This window comes from Lathamus discolor, chromosome 1, assembly GCF_037157495.1.
Source record: "Lathamus discolor isolate bLatDis1 chromosome 1, bLatDis1.hap1, whole genome shotgun sequence".
Classification (NCBI taxonomy): domain Eukaryota; kingdom Metazoa; phylum Chordata; class Aves; order Psittaciformes; family Psittacidae; genus Lathamus; species Lathamus discolor.
The window spans coordinates 36,070,423-36,089,974 of NC_088884.1; the positions used below are offsets into that span (position 1 = coordinate 36,070,423).

At 40.6% G+C, this 19,552-nt stretch overlaps 1 protein-coding gene across 6 annotated transcripts in view; it reads left to right on the forward strand.

Annotated features, from left to right (window-relative positions):
- Positions 1-1,081: 1,081 nt before the first annotated feature.
- The window catches only part of DMTF1 (cyclin D binding myb like transcription factor 1), a 30,195-nt gene continuing 11,724 nt past the window's right edge, over positions 1,082-19,552 (forward strand). For 2 of the 6 annotated variants that reach the window (XM_065667356.1, XM_065667348.1), the window contains exons 1-10: positions 1,152-1,233; positions 7,631-7,747; positions 8,269-8,385; positions 9,256-9,350; positions 10,046-10,160; positions 13,544-13,620; positions 15,121-15,278; positions 16,057-16,089; positions 17,064-17,173; positions 17,892-18,120. In XM_065667356.1, coding sequence (XP_065523428.1) covers positions 7,639-7,747; positions 8,269-8,385; positions 9,256-9,350; positions 10,046-10,160; positions 13,544-13,620; positions 15,121-15,278; positions 16,057-16,089; positions 17,064-17,173; positions 17,892-18,120 — 1,043 coding nt within the window. In that variant the 5' untranslated portion in view covers positions 1,152-1,233; positions 7,631-7,638. Of the gene's footprint in view, positions 1,234-1,594; positions 1,795-2,163; positions 2,244-7,630; positions 7,748-8,268; positions 8,386-9,255; positions 9,351-10,045; positions 10,161-13,543; positions 13,621-15,120; positions 15,279-16,056; positions 16,090-17,063; positions 17,174-17,891; positions 18,121-19,552 lie in introns of those variants that run through there. The other 4 variants (XM_065667340.1, XM_065667364.1, XM_065667329.1 and 1 more) reach the window with 4 other exon arrangements.

Below are 19,552 nucleotides of genomic sequence, written 5' to 3' on the forward strand. Positions count from 1 at the left end.
TTTTACACATAACACTCTAGGCAGGGGATGCTGCTGCCATCTTGCCCTTATGTTCCTGGCTTGTTGTGACAGGGCACAGAGGGGGACATGTTTTTGCCAAGAGTCATGGCAGCTGCAGGCACCCAGTTCATGACAGAGCGAGCACCACAAGCCACACACTGCTAAACACTTGTTTATTCTCAGCTTTATCAGAGAACCATAGAACAGTTAGGGTTGGGAAGGACCTTAAGATCATCCGGTCCCAACCCCCTGCCATGGGCAGGGGCACCTTCCACCAGAGCAGGTTGCTCCAAGCCCCCGTGTCCAACCTGGCCTTGAACACTGCCACGGATGGGGCAGCCTCAGCTTCTCTGGGCACCCTGTGCCAGCGCCTCAGCACCCTCAGGGAAGAACTGCCCACGATCTAATCTGTATCTCCCCTCTGTCAGTCTAAAGCCATTCCCCCTCCTCCTATCATTATAGTCCCTGACGAAGAGTCCCTCCCCAGCATCCCTTCAGATACTGGAAGGCTGCTCTGAGGTCTCCACGCAGCCTTCTCTTCTCCAGGCTGAACAGCCCCAACTTCCTCAGCCTGTCTTCATACGGGAGGTGCTCCAGTCCCCTGATCATCCTCGTGGCCCTCCTCTGGACTTAGTCCAACAGTTCCATGTCCTTTTTATGTTGAGGACACCAGAACTGCACACAATACTCCAGGTGAGGTCTCACGAGAGCAGAGTAGAGGGGCAGGATCACCTCGTTCAACCTGCTGGTCACGCTCCTTTTGATGCAGCCCAGGATACGGTTGGCTTTCTGGCCTGCGAAAACGGCTCTTTTTCTTTTTTCCCTAATATTCCCTTTATTTGCTTTGTTTTCCCTAGGCCGTTAGACACGGCACACGCGTCCCGGCCCGCCAGGAAGCGCTGCTCTCCCCTCAGCGCCGTGTGGGGAGGAGTGGGTCACCTCTGCCTCCCTCCCTCCCGCCCGCCCCCCACAGCGGGGACAGGCAGGCGCTGCGCGTTCTGTGCCGCCGCCGCCGCCCCGGCCCCAGCGCCGTGCGCTTTGTGGCGCCGCGGCAGGGCGGAAGCGCCGGGCTGGGCGGCGGCGGGCCCTTCCGGCGGGCAGGCGGGCGGGCCGAGCCGTGCCCCGCCGCTGCCTCCGCCTCCGCCCCTCGCCGCTCGCTGCCGCTCGGCGCCTCCATCCTGGTACTTGGAGTCTCCATCCTGGTTTCTCAAGTGCCCGGACCCAAAACAGGAAGTAAGTGCGCGGGAGCCTGCGGGATGACAGGCCCGGGAGCGGCCGGCCGGCGGCGGAGCGCGGCGGGATGAGGGGACCGGCAGAGCGGGGCGGCGGCGGCCATGTCCGGCCCCGCGCCTCAGCTGCGGTCGGGCTGGGCCGGGCCGGGCCGGGCCGGGCCGTGCTGACAGCGGAGCTGGTGGCGGTCTCAGCTAACGCCGCTGCCCGCTGAGAGGACAGGAAAATGGCGTCGGCGGCGCCAGCCCGGGACCAAATGGCGGCGCTGGCGGCCAGGGGGCAGCGGGGGGCTGAGGCGGGCCCTGAGGTGCGGAGCCGCCGCCCCGCCCCGCCCCGGGGGCAGTGCTGGGCTGGGGCAGGGCAGGGCAGGGCAGGCCGCGCCGCCGCGGCCCGCCGGCGTCTCCGCTGGGCCGCGGGCCGTTGTTCCCCGCCCGGCCGGGGCGCTGCCGGGCATCGGGAGCGCTGCGCAGGAAAGGTGCCAGGGGGCGGATGGACGGCAGGATGGAGGAGGACCGAGACATTACCAAGCCTTGGCTCCCTGGGGAGGGCGGCGGGGTTTGGTTGGTACGTTTGCTGTTTCTGCTTTAAACTCCTTTCCCTTCCTGGCTGTGATAAAAGGCCACCTGCACGGACGCGTTTAAATCTCCCGATTTCCCCCGGCTGGCTCTGTGGTTGGGATATCCGAAGCTTGTGGTTTTTTTATCTGTTCTGTTTCATAATGTTTCCAGTGAGAGCTGTGATGGGAGGTTGCTTGGGGCGTTATTTTTAAGCCGAGTCTGAAGTGTGTAACTCTGCCAAGATTTGGGGTTTCATCTAAAAGCGCTACCAGGCTTTTCTGCGCTAGAGTTACACTCCGCTTTGCTGAAATAAAGGATTCCGGTTAGACAAGCCCTTTTTTTCCTCCTTTCCACTCCCCCCCCTTTTTTTTTTTAGCTCTTTTTTGAGGTCTCCTATTCCTGGTTGGGCACGGTGCAGTGTATTACACTTCTACTGGTTACCTCTTCAGCTGACAGGTAGTATTTTTATGTGTTTACTCACAAAGAGTCACCATTGATCAGCCCCACCTGTGCCTTGTAACTTATGTATTGGAAGTAATCTAGAAAATGCTTTGCTTTTGCCAGCACTGCTCTGGCCAGATACGTACGTTGGCTTCTTGACAGCGTAGTTGAAATCCCTTTGCAAAGGCAGGAGGTGTAGGCTTTGCAGTGGGATTCAGATTCTCATTTCCACCAAGCCACTTGAATATAATGACAACTTCATGCTTGTTTTACGGACACTTATTGAAACTTTCTAGGTGATGCTTTGTGACTTACCAAAAAGGTTGAGCATTAAAACTCCTTAATTAGAATGCCGAAAAAATACTGATTTTTGTCTGAACCACCCAAAATTCTAAAAGCTGGTTTGTAGGAGACAAAGACCTCCATGTCTGTATTCTACATACTCTAATAGTACATAAGTTAGGATCATGAATTCTGTGCTCATCTGTCCATCAGAAGGCAACAGAGCTTTGGCTTTGCTTATCAATCTTAGGATAACAGTCATCTTTTCATGTTTTATTGCATGCTGAATTTCTGCCTGTTTATAAAGGTGGAGAAGTTTAATGCATAGAATGAAACTGGATTTACATGAATGAGAAAGAATATTAGTATGTATTATACTTACCAAGATATTTATCCATAGTCATAACTTGGTGCCTGAGAGTAATTTTCTGTAACTGAAAACTTGCAACTGTGTGTTGAAAGAGCTACAACTTTGGGGTTTTGTCTTTTTTTCTTTCCCTGTGTGAGATTTGAAGCATACTCAGGGCTTTTATTAAAATATCAATGGATAGGCTGGAACTTGTCGAGTTCTGCCAAAATCTGACCTGTGCAAATGAAAACAGTTTGTCCCATTGCCTCCCATATATTCCGTTTCTGTGATGGAATAAATAAACTGACACCACTGATGAGTAGAATGTAACTGTTCCTGAAGAGCTGTAATCTCACGCTAATACAGTTTAATAAATCTTTTTATGTCTCCAACTCGGGTCTTTGCATCCTTCTGTTTGATACCTGATCTCTTTGGTCCTTCTTATGTCTCTTACTGCAGCTGTTAAAGATCATTTCTGTCTGGTGGAATTTTAAATCTGAGCAGTGTGGAGAAAAGGGTTTTTGTTGAATAACAGGACAAGACAATTGGCCCTGGTTGAATAGTAAAAACTGATTATGTATTGGAAGTATTGACTCCATATGAAATACACTAAACATTCAGGTTTCCTTAAATATGAGGTCCTGTAATTACGTTGTTTCCTCTTTTACTCTTGAATGAATACCTTGAAATCCCAGTGCATTCCATGTGATTGTTCCAGTTAAATACCTCAAGAGCTGGAAACCTCCCTTAATACATTTCAACTTCTGCTTTTTGTAGGATTTAGTGGAATACACTTTTTGCCCAGTGCAGAGAACAGATCCTTGAATACAGCTTCATGTAAGATTTACAACAGTCCATTGACGATTAGACATAACATTCAGTTAATAATGAGCCATAATGACAGAATTCTGTCCGCAAGGGTAAAAACACTATTTCTTAGAAGTGTTTAATTTTTAGAGCACACGGAATGATTGAACCCATTTGCCTAATGAAGGTGATATAGTGTTACAGGAATTTTGCATTAAAATGCTTTGTAACTTGGTATAAGATCAGCTTTGTGGGCTTTTTCCTGCCCAAGTCTGCTGCATATTTCCTAAATAAATAAGAACTGCTGTGTTACGTGGTTTTAGTGGAAAATTTATATTGGAATTCTGTATTAAATTGTTCTTACAGGTATCCTTTCTGTTTGGGTGTGTGTTGAAACCTGTTTAAAATTGCAATGCAACTCTTAAAAATGTTAGGTTTGGTAAATAGACCCCAAAAAAATCTAACAAGGCAAAAAAAACACTTATTCAGTTTCTGATTTCTGAGGTGCTATCTTAAAATTTAAGGTGATGATGTCTTCACTGCATTTCATAATACACATCCATGCTGGTAGTATCTGTACATCCAACAGTGTTCCCACCCTCCTTCGGAACATAAAATATTAGTGGTAGATCAGTATCTCTGTAAAGAATGCATTTGGATCAAGGATTAAAGATCTTGGGTCCCACATCTAAAATGAAAACAAGCTTTTTATTTTAAATACCAATGCGCTTTCAAAAGCCAGCTTGGTGAAGTTATCTTTATAAGCTTTGGAGATTTCCTATTCACAAAGAAAAACCACTGAAGTTGCTCCAGTTTCTTATCTTTCGGTTACTAATTCATGTCTTGAAGACTTAGCTGTCCTCATGTACATACATCTTGAAAGAGCATGTTTGTTCATTTCCTTTTGGTTTCTTCTATTTGTGTAGTCTAATGAATAAAAATTAATGGTGAAAATAGTCATTTGACTTTGACTTGTCTCCTTGTATTCTTTGCAGCCAGTTTTCAGTTGAGGTCCAAGTCCATATCCAGTAATGGATGATGGGAATTTTTTCAGTCAAATCAAGGGTTTGGCTAAGGATTGGCCTGAGTTTTTATAAAGGCTTGGTTATGATTATTAAGTATAATATTACCTATATTATTATGACCTTTACTCAGAAAACTTGAGATGTGCTAAATCTCAAGTATCTAAGACAGAACATTGTGTTTTTCAGGAGAGCCTGCACTTGCTGTTGGGATATATTGTTTTTAGGAGATTAGCAGAAAGTTCTAAAACCCTACTCAGTCCAGGACTTACATCAAGGAATGCTTCTCAGGAGGTCACACACAGTTCTTTGAACAATATGCTGTCCACAGTTTCTGTGCTTTATAGGGAGTACCTGGGAGCTCAAGATGACGGGTGTAGGCATCTTAACTCTATCACGAGTGTCAGGGCTGCTGTTAGATGTGGTGCCTCAGCCTATTGTCTGTTTCCTTCTGTTAGAGCTCTGATTGTATGGAAGTGTTAGCACCTGCTACTGATTGTGGTGTATCTTCTTCCCCACCTGTGATGGAAATGCCAGGTCCCCTTGGACGCTGTGTCCTTTTCTAACATGGCAAAGGGAAAAAATGCAGACAGACAACCCTAATTACTGTATGGTTTTGATTTGGGAGCTTAATCCTATAAACATATTCCTTGATTCTCAGCAAGTCCTGAGTAACTGGTGGAAGAATGACCCAGCTCTGCTATCTCTGTATTCAGTTTTCAGCTTTCTTTTAATGAAAAGAAGGAATGGTCTTCTGTATCTTCTGCTCTGGATAGTGCTGTACTTTCCATTGCTTCTAGATCAGTTTTAGGTGAAGTACATGATTGACATAACATGCTTTATAAAAGCAGATCTCATGTCTTTCAAGCTTTTATATTGGCGAGAAGTAAAATAGGTGCTTTCAGCTTATTTCAGAAAAAAGTGCAGGCTCTCCAGAAAAATAGAGTTACCACACTCTGTTAATTTAAAATTAAAGAATCCTCCGTGCCATTTCAGGAACTTTGGGATTTTTTACTACAGCAATGCCTGTAGCACAAGTTATTCAGAAAGTACATTACAAACATGAAAAAAACAGTCTATTTCTTTTGGCCCTCCAGAATGGTCCGATTTGTTCTCTTCCAAAAAGCTAAATGAATAACTCAAAACTGAGTTGAAAAAGTTACAGTCTGCTAATTTAGCTGTAACACTCTGGATTTCTTTCATCAGATTTTACAGTTAAGGATGGCTTTCTTGGTTCTTGAAGGCAGTACTATAGCCGTGCAGCAAACATCAGTTCTAGTAAAGGGTAGGACAGGGGCTGTACAACTCAGAAGCAGATGAATCCTGAAGAAGTTATTACCTCCTACACTTCCATGTGGCAAAGGAGCTGTTGCTGATGGTAGATGTGAAAGTAAGTTTGTAAAATGTCAATGGTATCTGAATTTTTTGACGTGTTCCAAAGGGTAACATCACTTCATTCTAGGAATCAGTTACTACATGTGCTTAAAGATGTGCCAAACCTTCATCAAGCTTGAGAGGTGATAAGTAATTTTGTTAAAAGACTGGCAGTAGTTTTATCCTTCCAAGAAAACACTCCTCTTGGGAATTGTCAGTACCAAAGAACACATTTTCTGATTAAAAGTTAAATCATTTCCTGCTGAAGCAATATTATTATTAGAAACATAGAATAGTTAGGATTGGAAAGGACCTTAAGATCATCTAGTTCCAACCCCGCTGCCGTGGGCAGGGACACCTCACACTAAAGCATGCCAGCCAAGGCTTTGTCCAACCTGGCCTTGAAATCCCTATTACACAAGGGATTTAAAATCCAGGTTGTAAACCCCATTAATAGATGGGTATATGGGTATCCCTGCATGGTACATGGACGCTTTGTAATGTAATTATGATTTGTTTTGGCTGTAGTCAGTGATTTTTGAACAGCATAAGTTAAAAATGTTGATAACACTATTTTGGCTTCATAATAAAAGTTAAAAGACTTTTTTTTCAGTTGCTGACATATTAAAGAAAACACATTAAAGGGACTTGACACTTCAAGGGAAAACCAATGTTTTCTGTTTGGAAGTCTCTGCCAAGGATAGTCCCTGAACCCAGGTGCTCAAACCTGGCGAAATCATTGCAAAACTTCTGGATATTTTAGATGTGATTTCATTCGCTTCTTCAGCAGGAAATGTCAATTTCTGTATATTTGGTGGATTAGAACTTCCTTGTGAGGTTTTCCAAATTAGTGCTTCATTTACACAGAAATACTTACAGGCTTTGTGTTTCTTCATGTTGCTTTTTTAGTGGAAATGAGATTATCAGAAGCACTTTGTGTTGCCCTTGTTCACTGACTTCAGTGTATGATACTTATCCTGGATAACTTATTTTCTGAGGTATTTTTTACACTGGTGATTGCTTGCACTCAGTTTTTTCTGTTGCTCATGTTGTTTCAATGCTAAAGAAAAAATACTAGCTTCACATTTAGCTATATGCATGGAAGAACAAATCTTTGGAATTTAGCAATCTATGAATAGTACAGCTATGAGTAGTATGACACTACAAAATGTTTCTCAGGTTGTATAGTAGTAAAAGGAGCAGTGGAACAAACATTAGTGAGACAAAAAGAATCAGATGTGGAGAATTTAGAAATGCTGGAAAAGTAATAGCCTATGTTTGTGTTAAAACAAATAGATTGCAAATAGTCCTGAATAGGGAATTTAGGTACTATTTTTAAATGGAAAAGTAGCTCTGAGGCTGTCTGATGTTACCCTTTTCAGTGTGGAAGTATGTAGGAAAAGTAAAGGCAGGTGAATGTCTTAAACCATGGAGTTTTTCATGTGAAAGGACAGACTTTTATCACTCTCTGCAGGAGCTGCTGCTGGTTGTTTGAGGTAAAGGAAGCAGTGTTATGGTCAAAGTGGGAGGCTGGCTGCAGAAAAGTAATGTGTGTGTTGCTCTTTCAGGTTTGAGTATGAGCACAGTTGAAGAAGAGTCTGACACAGTGACAGTAGAAACCGTGAACTCTGTGACTTTGACTCAGGACACTGAAGGGAACCTTATACTTCATTGCCCTCAAAATGGTATAGAATTGTATTGCATAGTGTTTTTTCTTCTTTTGCCATTTGTCCAACCATCGTATTTAGCTGCCTCCAAATTCTGTGAGCTACTTGGGTTTAGATTATTGTGCTGCAGTTAGTTCTCATTTGTTTTTAAAAGGATAAAGTATCAAAATAGGTGTAAATCACAGAATTATGTATGTGTGTGCCCACAAGGATGTATCTTCTGACTTACCTCAGTGGAAATGGGTTCTTAGAACCAAGCATGTACCCAGATTTCTGTAGATGTCAGGTACTGGTTTGTGTGTGGTGGACTATGGGCAGAATTTACAAAGAGAATCTCACAGAAAATGCATGTTGAAGAAGGCATGTGAACTGTTGTTGCCTATAAACTCACACTAAGTTTCTGGGCAGTAGTAAAACACCGAACCAACCTATTGCATTTGCTTCTACCTTTTGGTTTGGTCCACTTTGTTAGTAGAACTCTGTCCAAACCTACACTTCATTAACAGAAAGTAACTCACATGTGTTTTTGTTGTTACAAGCGGATGAAGTAGACTCTGAAGACAGCACTGAACCTCCACACAAGAGGCTTTGCTTATCAGAGGATGATCAAAGCCTTGATGATTCCACCCCATGCATTTCTGTTGTTGCAGTTCCAAGTAAGTCTTTTATGTACTCCTGTAGCATGTGTTTCTGTTGGTGAAGGTTAAAAGTGGCCTCTTAGGGTCACACTAGAATATTTTGCATATTTTATTTTCATATTTTATTAATATATTTAGGTATTGTCTCTATGTCTCAGAGCCTTGAATGATTTTGCAGCAATCATTATCTGTACAGTACTGGTAAACTAAGCCTGCAGGCACAGTGCATTGAATGAGTTGAAGTGAATGAACAGCAAGCTAGATGCTCTGCTCCTGCAAAAGTGATCAGTTTTGTGTTAATGATCAAACAGTACAGTTAGTATTTCCATATTTTGTAATATGAAGTTATATGGTCTTTTTAAGGTAGAGATTGTTGTACAAAAGCTAAGCTGTGTACTGATTAAATATTAGATAGTTCAGTATAATCTCCCAGGGAAGGCAAAACCAGATCTAGCAAGTTAAAATACCAATTTACAGTACCTAGAGTGGCTGTTTATTTGGTGGACCTTAGTAGAAGCTCCTTAGAAGTAAAGGCATTATCACGTTGTTGAAGGAAAGTTGTGGCAAAAGAATGCAGCTGAAAGATTTGAACATTGCCCTGTAGTAATTGGATAACACTAAAGATAGGGCTGGAAAGGAAGCATTAATTCTGTTCCAAAAGTTTGCATCAAATCAAACACCTTTGATTTATATGTTTCACAGTAAGTCTTAATTGTAGTGTAAAACTGAAGGTTTCAAAACCCATATTTAAATTTATTAAGAGGAACAGCTGATAATAATTTTGATGATTTCACTGTGTTAATAAATACATACTGAATAAAGCCTCTCTAATTCAGTGCAAAAGTAGCAATTTATAAGAGGCATTCAACTGACTTACTAATTTGGAAGTTTCAGAAAATGATCAGAGCTTCGAGGTGACCATGACTGCTACCACTGAGGTAGCTGAAGATGAGATTAACGAAGGAACTGTTACTCAGATTCAGGTACAGTAAAACTTCAGAATCGACCTATTTGATGTACAGCTTAATTTTAAATTGAAACAAAAGGGAAACAAATAACAGGGCTTATTAAAGTAATAACATTTAGTATGAAACTAATGTATCTGAGCATGCATCTTGTTGTAAAATCTTGTTCCATAGAAATGTTATTGAAGAAGATTATTTGCAGTGTGCCTTACTGCCCAAAGAGCAGTACAGTAAACAGTAATAGATGTAACCATCCACTGATAATTTTATGCTCTATGATCTGCATGGAAGATGAGTTTATATGTTATTTCTGTCGTTACGCCTTATAACAGGCCTAAATATGCTTTGTCTTGTCAGCAACACAAAGAGTTCTGACTGTGAATGTACCATGTCTGAAAGTTCTGGATTGGAGATGCTGGACATAGTCCTCTTTCCACCAATACTCTTCCTATTCACTGTACACTAAACAGGATGAAGAATGTCACCAAATTAATTCTCACAATATCTGTATGTTAAAATGGTAAATCTTGCTCAGGTGTTTAAGAGAGGTGAATGTATTTCTGATGCCATATCTAAAAAGTGGCACTTTCTGAGCAGTCAGCACGCTAATGAGGTGTGCTGGTTTCATTTGCCTTCGAGTTATGCCATCATTCTAAATGCAGAGTGATAGAACTGGAGATCTTAGTGGATGATTTCATGTTGGTCTTTTCAAGATTCTTCAGAATGAACAGCTTGATGAAATCTCCCCAATGGGCAATGAAGAAGTGTCAGCTGTTAGTCAAGCCTGGTTCACAACCAAAGAGGATAAGGATTCTCTAACAAATAAAGGTAGGATATATCAAATGCAGTTCTCTCACACTGTGAAAAGGTGACTTATTCCAAACATCATGTAACATTTTGCAGGTTGTATAACATAATCTCTGGTCTGGCTATTTTAGTGGAGGTATTTGAGTAGACTGATTCTAAAAATGATGAGTGATCTAATGTGTTAAGTTGTCACCATCGCTTTTACACTTTTTATGTAAGAAGAGAGCTGGAACACTTAGAGAGGAAGTGGGGTCATGTCTGCAGGGGTGACAGCGAATCTAGTAGCCATGGTAGAAAACTTCTGCAGATGGAAGAAGAGAAGAATCAGGGGAAACCTTCTAACAGTCTTCTAATCCCTAAAGGGGGCCTGCAAGAAGTCTGAAGAGGAACTTTTTATAAGAGCATGCAGTGATAGGACAAGGGGGAATGGCTTTAAACTGACAGAGGGGAGATTGAGATGAGCTCTTAGGCAGAAGTTCTTCCCTGTGAGGGTGATGAGGCGCTGGCACAGGGTGCCCAGAGAAGCTGTGCCTGTGCCATCCCTGGCAGTGTTCAAGGCCAGGTTGGACGGGGCTTGGAGCAACCTGCTCTAGTGGAAGGTGTCTCTGCCTGTGGCAGGGGGCTGGAACTGAATGAGGTCCTTTCCCACCCAAAGTAGTCTGTGATTCTGTGATTCATTCTATAACGTGTTGGCACAGTTGGGGAATACAGTTATGTTTGCTCCATTGGCACTTCTGCCTGGTTAGGAGGTGGGAAGCTTACAGTCAGAGAAGGGGGGTACACCAGGAAAAGAATCTCTGCTCAAGTGAATACATCTTCCCTCAAGGAGGGTTTATTAGTTGGGTGTGTTGTAATTCATATGAAACAGTTTCTAGCATGGAGTTGCTTCAGAAATAGAGGGATCATGCAGACCAAGATCTACTGAAATAATTACTGCTACTCCTAAAACTGCTAACCCACTGGCATTCCGCCCTTTTAAAAACGTATCTGTGCAATCATGTGATAGTTGCTGAACTTCAGAGCTTTTTTTTTAGTTTCCCCCAGGGGAAGTGCCTTTCTAAACTTAGAGAAACAACTTAGTGTCAAATGAAGACATGTTGTCTCTCCAGATTCCTCAGTCTTTACTATGTTTCTTAACCTGACTTTACCTCTTTCTAGGAGGAGAGGGAGGAAATTTAAACCTTTTCAGTCAGTCCAAAGCAACTCTTTTGTTTACTAAAAGAATTTAGGAGAAAAAGTAATGGTTTTCTCTCACAGAAGCAAATGATCTTCTACCCAGCAAATTCAGCTCCAGAGAGTGTACTGTGGAGTCAATGAAAAATGAGTGTGAGGCACAGGGAACCTGGGTGTTGGATATGGAAAAATCAGAGAAAGGCAGCCAAGTGACTCTTGTTACTGACCACTCCCTGATCCCAAGTGTGCACCAACAGTTGCTTTTAACAGCCAATAAATAATTGCTCCCTGTTTTCTCTGTCCTCATTTATTACATTCATAGAGCTTCAGAGGTATTCAGTGTTCAGTCCAGTGACTGGGGCAGAGATAGCAAAGAGATCGCTTTGCATCACAGCACTGATGCAGCTTGGTGGAAGTCGTGGAAAATCATCATGCTACAGTTCCTGTGCTCTAGGGTGACAAGCAGCACAGGGCTTATTATTTTTTCAGTAGTTGATAGTAAAGAACTTTGAGAGCAGCACATTCTCAGCTGTGGCTGGAGGAGGATGTTCTAATGATTTGTCAGAGAAATAAGTAACTGTTTTCATTTGACGTGATGGCCTCAGGTTTGATAGGTGTCTTGTTAAATATATTAGAAACTGCATTTTTAGCTGTTTCACAGGCATATCAACATGCCATATATCACAGGTGGCATTTACAGTTATGAATTAGCAAGGGCACTAAATATGGTTATTCTATTTAAGAGATTAATAATTTAAGGAAGACATCTCCAATAAAATACAACAAGAAAAATATCTGAGAGTCCATACTAGCTGAACTGTTCCTGGGGTCTCCACATTTTGTCACAGCTGTGGAGGAATCCCAGTATGTGTCCTCCTTTACAATAGCTGGGAGTTTGACATGTGTTGCCTGAGCTCATCATTTTATAGCAGTCTCTACCTGATAATGTTTTCTTTCAAGACCTGTGGCCAGGTTATAATAATCTTTGCATTGCATATGTGAATATATGAAGTGCAAAATATATACCCTTTCCTAAGACAGCTGGATATTACAGGTTATTCCCTGGAAAGATTACCAGTGTCCCTTTAAGTCAATTCAGGTGCTTGGATGGATGTGTGAATTGGCAACAGCAGTAGATTATTGTTCTGTCCCTGTAGCTTTGGAGGAAGAGATGGAAGCCATCAGGCACACAGGGAAGAGTTTTCTCTCATCACTTCCAACGGAATTAGTAATAATGCCTGGACTTTCCATTATAATTGCATTTGAGTAAACAGGCTCTTGGTGCGTTCTGCCTCTCAGCTCTGGTAATTAGCAGGCTGAGAAGGAAGTACCCTGATTTTTCTGAGCAGCGATGGGCAGGTAGCCAGCGCACACCAGTATGTAAACTGGGTCACCAGCATAATCTTAATTATAAGTGACCATTAATATTAAGTATGGTATGAGGGGGAAAAAAGAGATTTAAAAAGTATAAAGGAAAAAAGTATAAATTTAGGGTAGAAATGTTTTAATGTTTTATTGATAGACCTCAGGTTTGAAAATTTCTCTCTATAAAGTCCATTGGGTTTGCTTTGAAAGCTTAACTGGCATTGTAGTTACTAAGGGCATAGGCAGAGATGAAACAGTTACCATGATCCTTTATCTTAACTGTGACCACTGGTGTTATTCCCAGTGCAAAATAAAAGTGAGACAGATAGGGACCAGCTCGTCAGAATAAACTAGGTAGAGCATTTATCTCCATATAAAGCACTCACAGTAGGTAGCGCTGCACACAGATGCTGAGAAGTGGCAAGGCATGTAAGAACCCCATGTTGTTGCTAAGTCCTCAAGTAACATTAGGAGTTACAAATTTAAGTCCCAGCTTCTGGAATCATTTGAGTGCATGGAACGTACAGGTGTCAGTTTAAATACAGAAGTTTGCTCCTTGTGGCTGAAAAGAGCGACTGAAAATGTGACTTCACAGCACATAGAGGAATTGATGTTCTGGCTTTCTAAAAATGCATGTGTTTGAAGAGGGGTTTGACTCACATTTAAACATTAGTTGACAGTTACTAGGGATTGTTTATCAGTTCTGAAATAATGTCAGTTTGATATTAATTCTAGTTAGTTTAAGTAGCTAAGATTACTCTTTTCTTTGTTAATTGCAGTAATGAGGGTCATGTTTTCTGATCCTTCTGTTCTTGCTGTTTTGCTGACTTTGACTTCAGTAATTAGTTGGTCATTTCTATTTTCAGGCCATAAGTGGAAGCAAGGGATGTGGTCCAAAGAAGAAATTGATATTTTGATGAGTAACATTGAGCGTTATTTAAAGGTATGTGTTAGAGTATGTTATCAGCTAGTTGGCATGGTGATGCAGCTCCTGCTAGAAACCAGTTGTTTTCTTTAGGACTTCCCAGAATATGCAATAAGTAATTCTGATCCATTTGTAGTAGAAGTGGTCATTACCCATTTGAAATACGTAAGAAAATTGTATCCATACACAGGATTTAAGACTAGTGAATATAACATTGCTTTTAATTTGTGTACTGAATATAATCCATTTTAGAATTCCCTGTCAGGATGCTCAAGTGGCTTAATCCCTCTCTCTGAATATACCTGATTCATGAAACCTTTGGTGAAAACAGGAAAAATACTGTGCTAGGGGTAGAGATAATTTTCCTTACAAAGCATTGAATACAACTTCCAGACTTCTTTGATGCCATATCTGTATTTGTTTACTACACTAATAGAATGTCAGGATCTGCTTTCATCCCCTTAATATATTGGTGTCAGAGTTCAGTGTAAAAATAGGCCTACAGTTAGCATGCTGACAGTGATAATTGCCCATAGGTCATATTTGTGTTAGGCTTACAGCTGAGAATAGTTGAGCCAAGTCCTTAAAGCTGAAAATATATAGGCTGGATGTTACAGGTTCACCGTCATTCATTTGTGGATCAGAAAAAGCCCTGAATTTAGTCTTTATTGGTATAAAAACCTCAGTATTAGTTGTAGAAAGTGTGTCTGCCTATATGTGTATTAGAATTTCTGCCACAAATAGTATTTTAATATACTTATAATTTTTTAAATAGCATTTTAATATAATTATATATTGTAATATATTAATATGTTTATATATTTAAAATAGTATTAATAAGTAATAACTGTTTTTTAAATCTAGACTTTCTTAAGCTAGCCAAATAACTTTTGAGTTACCCATAGCTTATTCTGTTCATTATTTTCCCTGCTTTCTTGCACTGCTTCAAATTAATGAAATACAGTGATTTTTAGTTGAAGGTGAAATTAAACTAAAGCTCTCCTTTTATACTTCCCTCCTCTATACTTATCAAACTTACTTTGAGTTTCTGTCAGAACAAGAAAAATAGATAAAAAACAATTTATTTCAGATAAGAATAAATAAAATTATGTAATAAATTGATATAGCACCATTTGACAACCTTCCCTTTTATGACCCCAGGCTAATTCCACCACAGTGTATTTTCCATGATGTTCTAAATGATAATTCAGTTATTGACCTGAATTATTTGACCAGTTTTTAAATCCACAGTTTAAATGTGGATTAAAGTCAGAGCTTCTCTGTCTACCTGGACTCTGTTGTGATGAGTAAAACCCCAAACCTTGTCTTCAGGGGTTTGTACTTGAGGTAGCTAAGTCATACTCAGTTTAGCTTTTGGACTGTAGTATTTGTGATACAGAGAAAGTTGCATCATAGTATATGCATGTATACGTGTTCTGTTTCTTGATTTCTAGGAAACTTTATCTAAGGTGTTTTGTTTGTGATTTTTCTGTTTATTTTTTAAATGCTTTCTTCTAGGCCCGTGGAATAAAAGATGCCACTGAAATTATATTTGAAATGTCAAAAGATGAAAGAAAAGATTTCTACAGGACAATAGCTTGGGGTCTGAATCGGCCTCTCTTTGCTGTCTATAGAAGAGTTCTTCGCATGTATGATGACAGAAATCATGTTGGAAAGTATGAAAACCTCTAATGCTGCATGGTTTTATTGGTATGAGGAGGGTCACATATTTAATGTTTGACATGTTATATTTGAACACACAAGATTGTAGCCAAACAGGCCTAACTCTTCTTAATCATAAGATCATAATCACCTCCGCTGAATTCTGGTAGATCAACCTTGTCAATAATAGTGTTAAATTGATGGCATTCGCAAATCAAAAGATGTAGAGAGGATTCTGATAAGATTAGAAGACTTTCACACAAGCATGGATCTGCTGAGGTGTTTCTTTCTAGAACTGCGACCTTGAGGTAGTTGATCTTCATCCCTGTGCTCTTAGTTTGCCACCGGTAAAGGCAGTGGGTATAAGTGGTTATGGAGCCATTCAGAAGTACCGAAAAGGATGTTAGAGTTTAGTTTTTAAAGGTAGTTGAAAATGAAAAATACCACCTCGGTGCTTAATGGACAGCTTTAGGGTGATTGTGAACTGAGAAGGGTGGGGAAAAAAACAGCTGTTTACTTGAGACACTAATACACAGAATTCTGATTCTGTTCTTAATAGTAAGATCACCAAGAATGAGGAATTTTGCTGGCAAATAAGGAATGTCCGAGCAGATCACCTTAGAATGCACCAGTGTGGAAAATTGCATTTATTCTTCATGTTCTTTCAGTCAGATTGTTCCTCACAGCTGAAATTCCTTAATCTCTTGCAACTAAATGTGTGGTTAGTAAAACAAAAATATTTCTGCTGTATGCTTTATGTTTAAAATCATGTCTTTTTATTTGCCTGTTTAGGTATACTCCTGAGGAAATAGAAAAGCTTAAAGAGTAAGTCTTTTTTATTATCAAGGTCAGGCTACCTTGTTTGTATTTAGTAGCTTGAGCAGTTTCTACAGGTTTTGTTACATGAAATCACTGAAAAGTGGTTAATTTACAAGTAAATGTGACTGTTCCAACTCTATCAGAAAATAGCAGCCACTGAATTAATCAGAGGATAAATGAAAATGCAAAGGTTATTTTTAAAGAAAGTGGCAGGTCAAGGGTAAGATCTGCCCTATGAAGTATTAGAGATACATAAATTGTCAGTAAGGCTCTTTGATTTTGGCTATGAACCTGATAAATCAAGGAGGAGGGGCTGCAGGTTTCATCTGCTCTTACAGCTTTCTAGGGTTGAGCAGTTTGAAAAAAACAGGTTGGACTGAAATCAGGAAGGGAGTGGATTTCATTTCATTGCTTGATATGTTTGGATCAATTTAGCTTGTTTGTCATTTGCAAGCTGCCAGCAGTTCCAGATGTGTCAGAAGTAGTCATGGCTCATCATGTTAAGCAGCCTGTTGTCATCTGCGGGAGGGAAATAACAGTTAAAATGATGAACACAATTATGGAGTGGTTTACTTTATTTAAACTGTAGGATGCCTGGATTTTCATCAGGCATTATTTAGGATTCTCAAGTGATCTCTGTTCCACCTGAAAATCCTTGAGGAACTTGTGTAGAATGGATGTTGGCTGTTTATCTAAGCATTCATACTGTAATTAAACCTCAGAACATTCCTGCAAGACAGATATTAAGCATTTTATGAGTATCGTGTGGCTTAGCTGGCACCAAAAGGCTTCCAGAAAGACATAAAAATTAGCAGTGATGATAGGAAACATTAATACTGGCATTGTATTATATCAGAGTGACTCCCCATTCTGTCTTTAAGCCTGTAAACTGCACATTTATTTGGTTTTTATTAGAGGGTATTTAATATTTTGGTAATCTCATAATTTGATATAGTGCTAATGAGCATGTATCTGTTTAGGCTGAGAGTAAAGCATGGAAACGATTGGGCCACAATAGGAGCTGCACTGGGGAGAAGTGCTTCGTCTGTAAAAGATCGATGTAGATTGATGAAGGATACCTGCAACACAGGTGAGGTAAATGCTGGTGTCAGTAATGGACACTCTAGTTAAAACTTGTCACCTTTGCCTTTGTCAGTGTTGTCACTCTGAACTGAGGAACTTAAAGTGTGAAATTTGGGGACATATTTAGCACATATTTGCTATAGGTTTCTCCACTTTCACTTCTTAAAGATCAGAACACTCAGTTTATTTTTGCAATCCATTATCCATCATACCTTTATGCCACCAGAGCATATGTTATTGAGGTGGATTAGAAGGTACTTTCCCTTGTGTTTGATGATTATAAACATCCACTGTATATTTGGTGTCAATTAAGAGACAGATGCACTTTAGGAGTAAAGTACTATTTATTTTGTAGTATATATATCCAAGCGGAAGGAAAATTTAGTCAGATCTCATGTAATTGCTGTATGGTAAATTGTTGCATGGTTAATTTATGTAACTAATACACAATTCACATAGCTTGGACCAGTTTGCTAGGATCGGTATCTTGATAAGATGTTTGTGGTTTCATTCATCTGTGAGAAGAAGGGAAAGGAACTTGGCAGGAAAACAATGAAACAATGCAATTACGCATTTGCTAACAAAGAATTGATTTATATTGTTGGTAAGTAAGAACAGTTACATTTTCTTCACAAGTCAATCTGAAATAAGGTGTTAGGTGCTGAAGATAAGTCTGTTTATATGTTATGGATCAGAACAAGGCATCTGCTGCTTTTCTCTTTCAGGAAAGTGGACAGAGAAGGAAGAAAAAAGACTAGCAGAAGTGGTGCATGAGCTGACAAGCACAGAACCAGGTGACATTGTCACACAAGGTGTATCGTGGGCTGCTGTGGCAGAACGGGTCGGGACACGCTCTGAAAAGCAATGCCGCTCTAAATGGCTTAACTATCTCAACTGGAAACAAAGTGGGGGCACTGAGTGGACCAAGGAAGATGAAATAAATCTCATCTTGAGGTTTGTTAATTTAGTTACTTTTAAAGGTTTGTAATACATGACACTAGCAGGATTCCCTTGGGATCCATTTTGCTGGTTTCTTAGACACTAAAAACTCTAGAACCCACCAAAAATCACTGCTGTGTTTACAGTTCCCAGAGATTAATTATTGAACATATTTTTGGGGTTTGTTTTAGTGAATGTTAGTGTTCGTGAAAGGTGTCAGATTGAAAACCCTGGAGGCTTAAGTCTTCTTTATTCCACAGAAAAGGTACAGCACAGGCAGCAACCATGCAAGCTTCCCACACGTTCCCCCACCAGTGCACTTTAACCCTTAACTGGAGGGTAGTTCAGTCTCCCTGCCCATCCAGCCCTTGGCCTCTGCTGAGATGAACAACAGGGATCAAGTATGGTGGTGGTTTCTGTGATGTGGACATCTTGTCTACAAAGAACTAAACTGAGACTGCAAATTAATTTCCTGTAGGCCACCAAACACTAATTGAATATCAACATCTTTGATTACATTTGAACTGGCAACCTGAAAGCAACTTGGAAATCTTTTGCTCTCTCCAGTCCTCCTCCCATTTTGAATGCCTTTAACTCAGGCTTTTTAGCCAGTGGATTTTTTATGGGTTAATAGTTTTGGGCGGGAATAAAAAGCCAAGGCATCCAGGGAATCTAAGCATTATTTACAAAGCAATATTTACTGATTCACTGAGGCTGTTTGATGTGAACTCCAAATGAGGAACCTGATTCCACATTTCAGAATGCACTGGTTAGAATTCTTAGTATTTTTGTACAAATGGTATCTGGTTTGGTCTGTCCGTGAATCCTTAACTCGTCCTGCAGGGTTGGTTTTGGTAGCTTGTTTATTCCCCCCCCTCTTTTTTTTAAGTTGGGAAGTGTTGAGTGCTATTGGTTGGTTTGTGAAAAGAACTTTTCCTGACTTGCAGAAAACTCTTTTCCTCTGTCACTGTTCATCTCTTGTTCATATGTTCCACATACAGATGAGGTGGAGGCAGCCCAGAGATATGTGTAGTATTCAAACAGATTCTGGTAGAATCCAGTGCGTGAATAACATGTGCCAAAATTATGTGAAGACTGTCCCTTATCTAGAGAGCCTGATGGGATTGACTTAGGAGGAACTGTTCTATGCTGTAGTTAACTTCATTTGCTTTGGCAAAGAAGCATCTGAGAGGAGGCAAAAATCTATGTTAAAGATGGATGAGAAAATAGAAGTAAGTACCATAACATGAAATTAAGTAAGTGAAAGTTCAGAATGAATCGCAGGAAGTGTTTCCTGCCTTGAAGATGTGTTTGGGGAATGGCCTTCCAAAGAGAAAAGGTGCAGGTACCACCATTTGGAATGCTTCACAATAATCTGATCAAAGTCCTAATGTCTATGTAAATAGGGAGAATAATCCTGCATGGCAAGGAGATAGGCTGGATCATC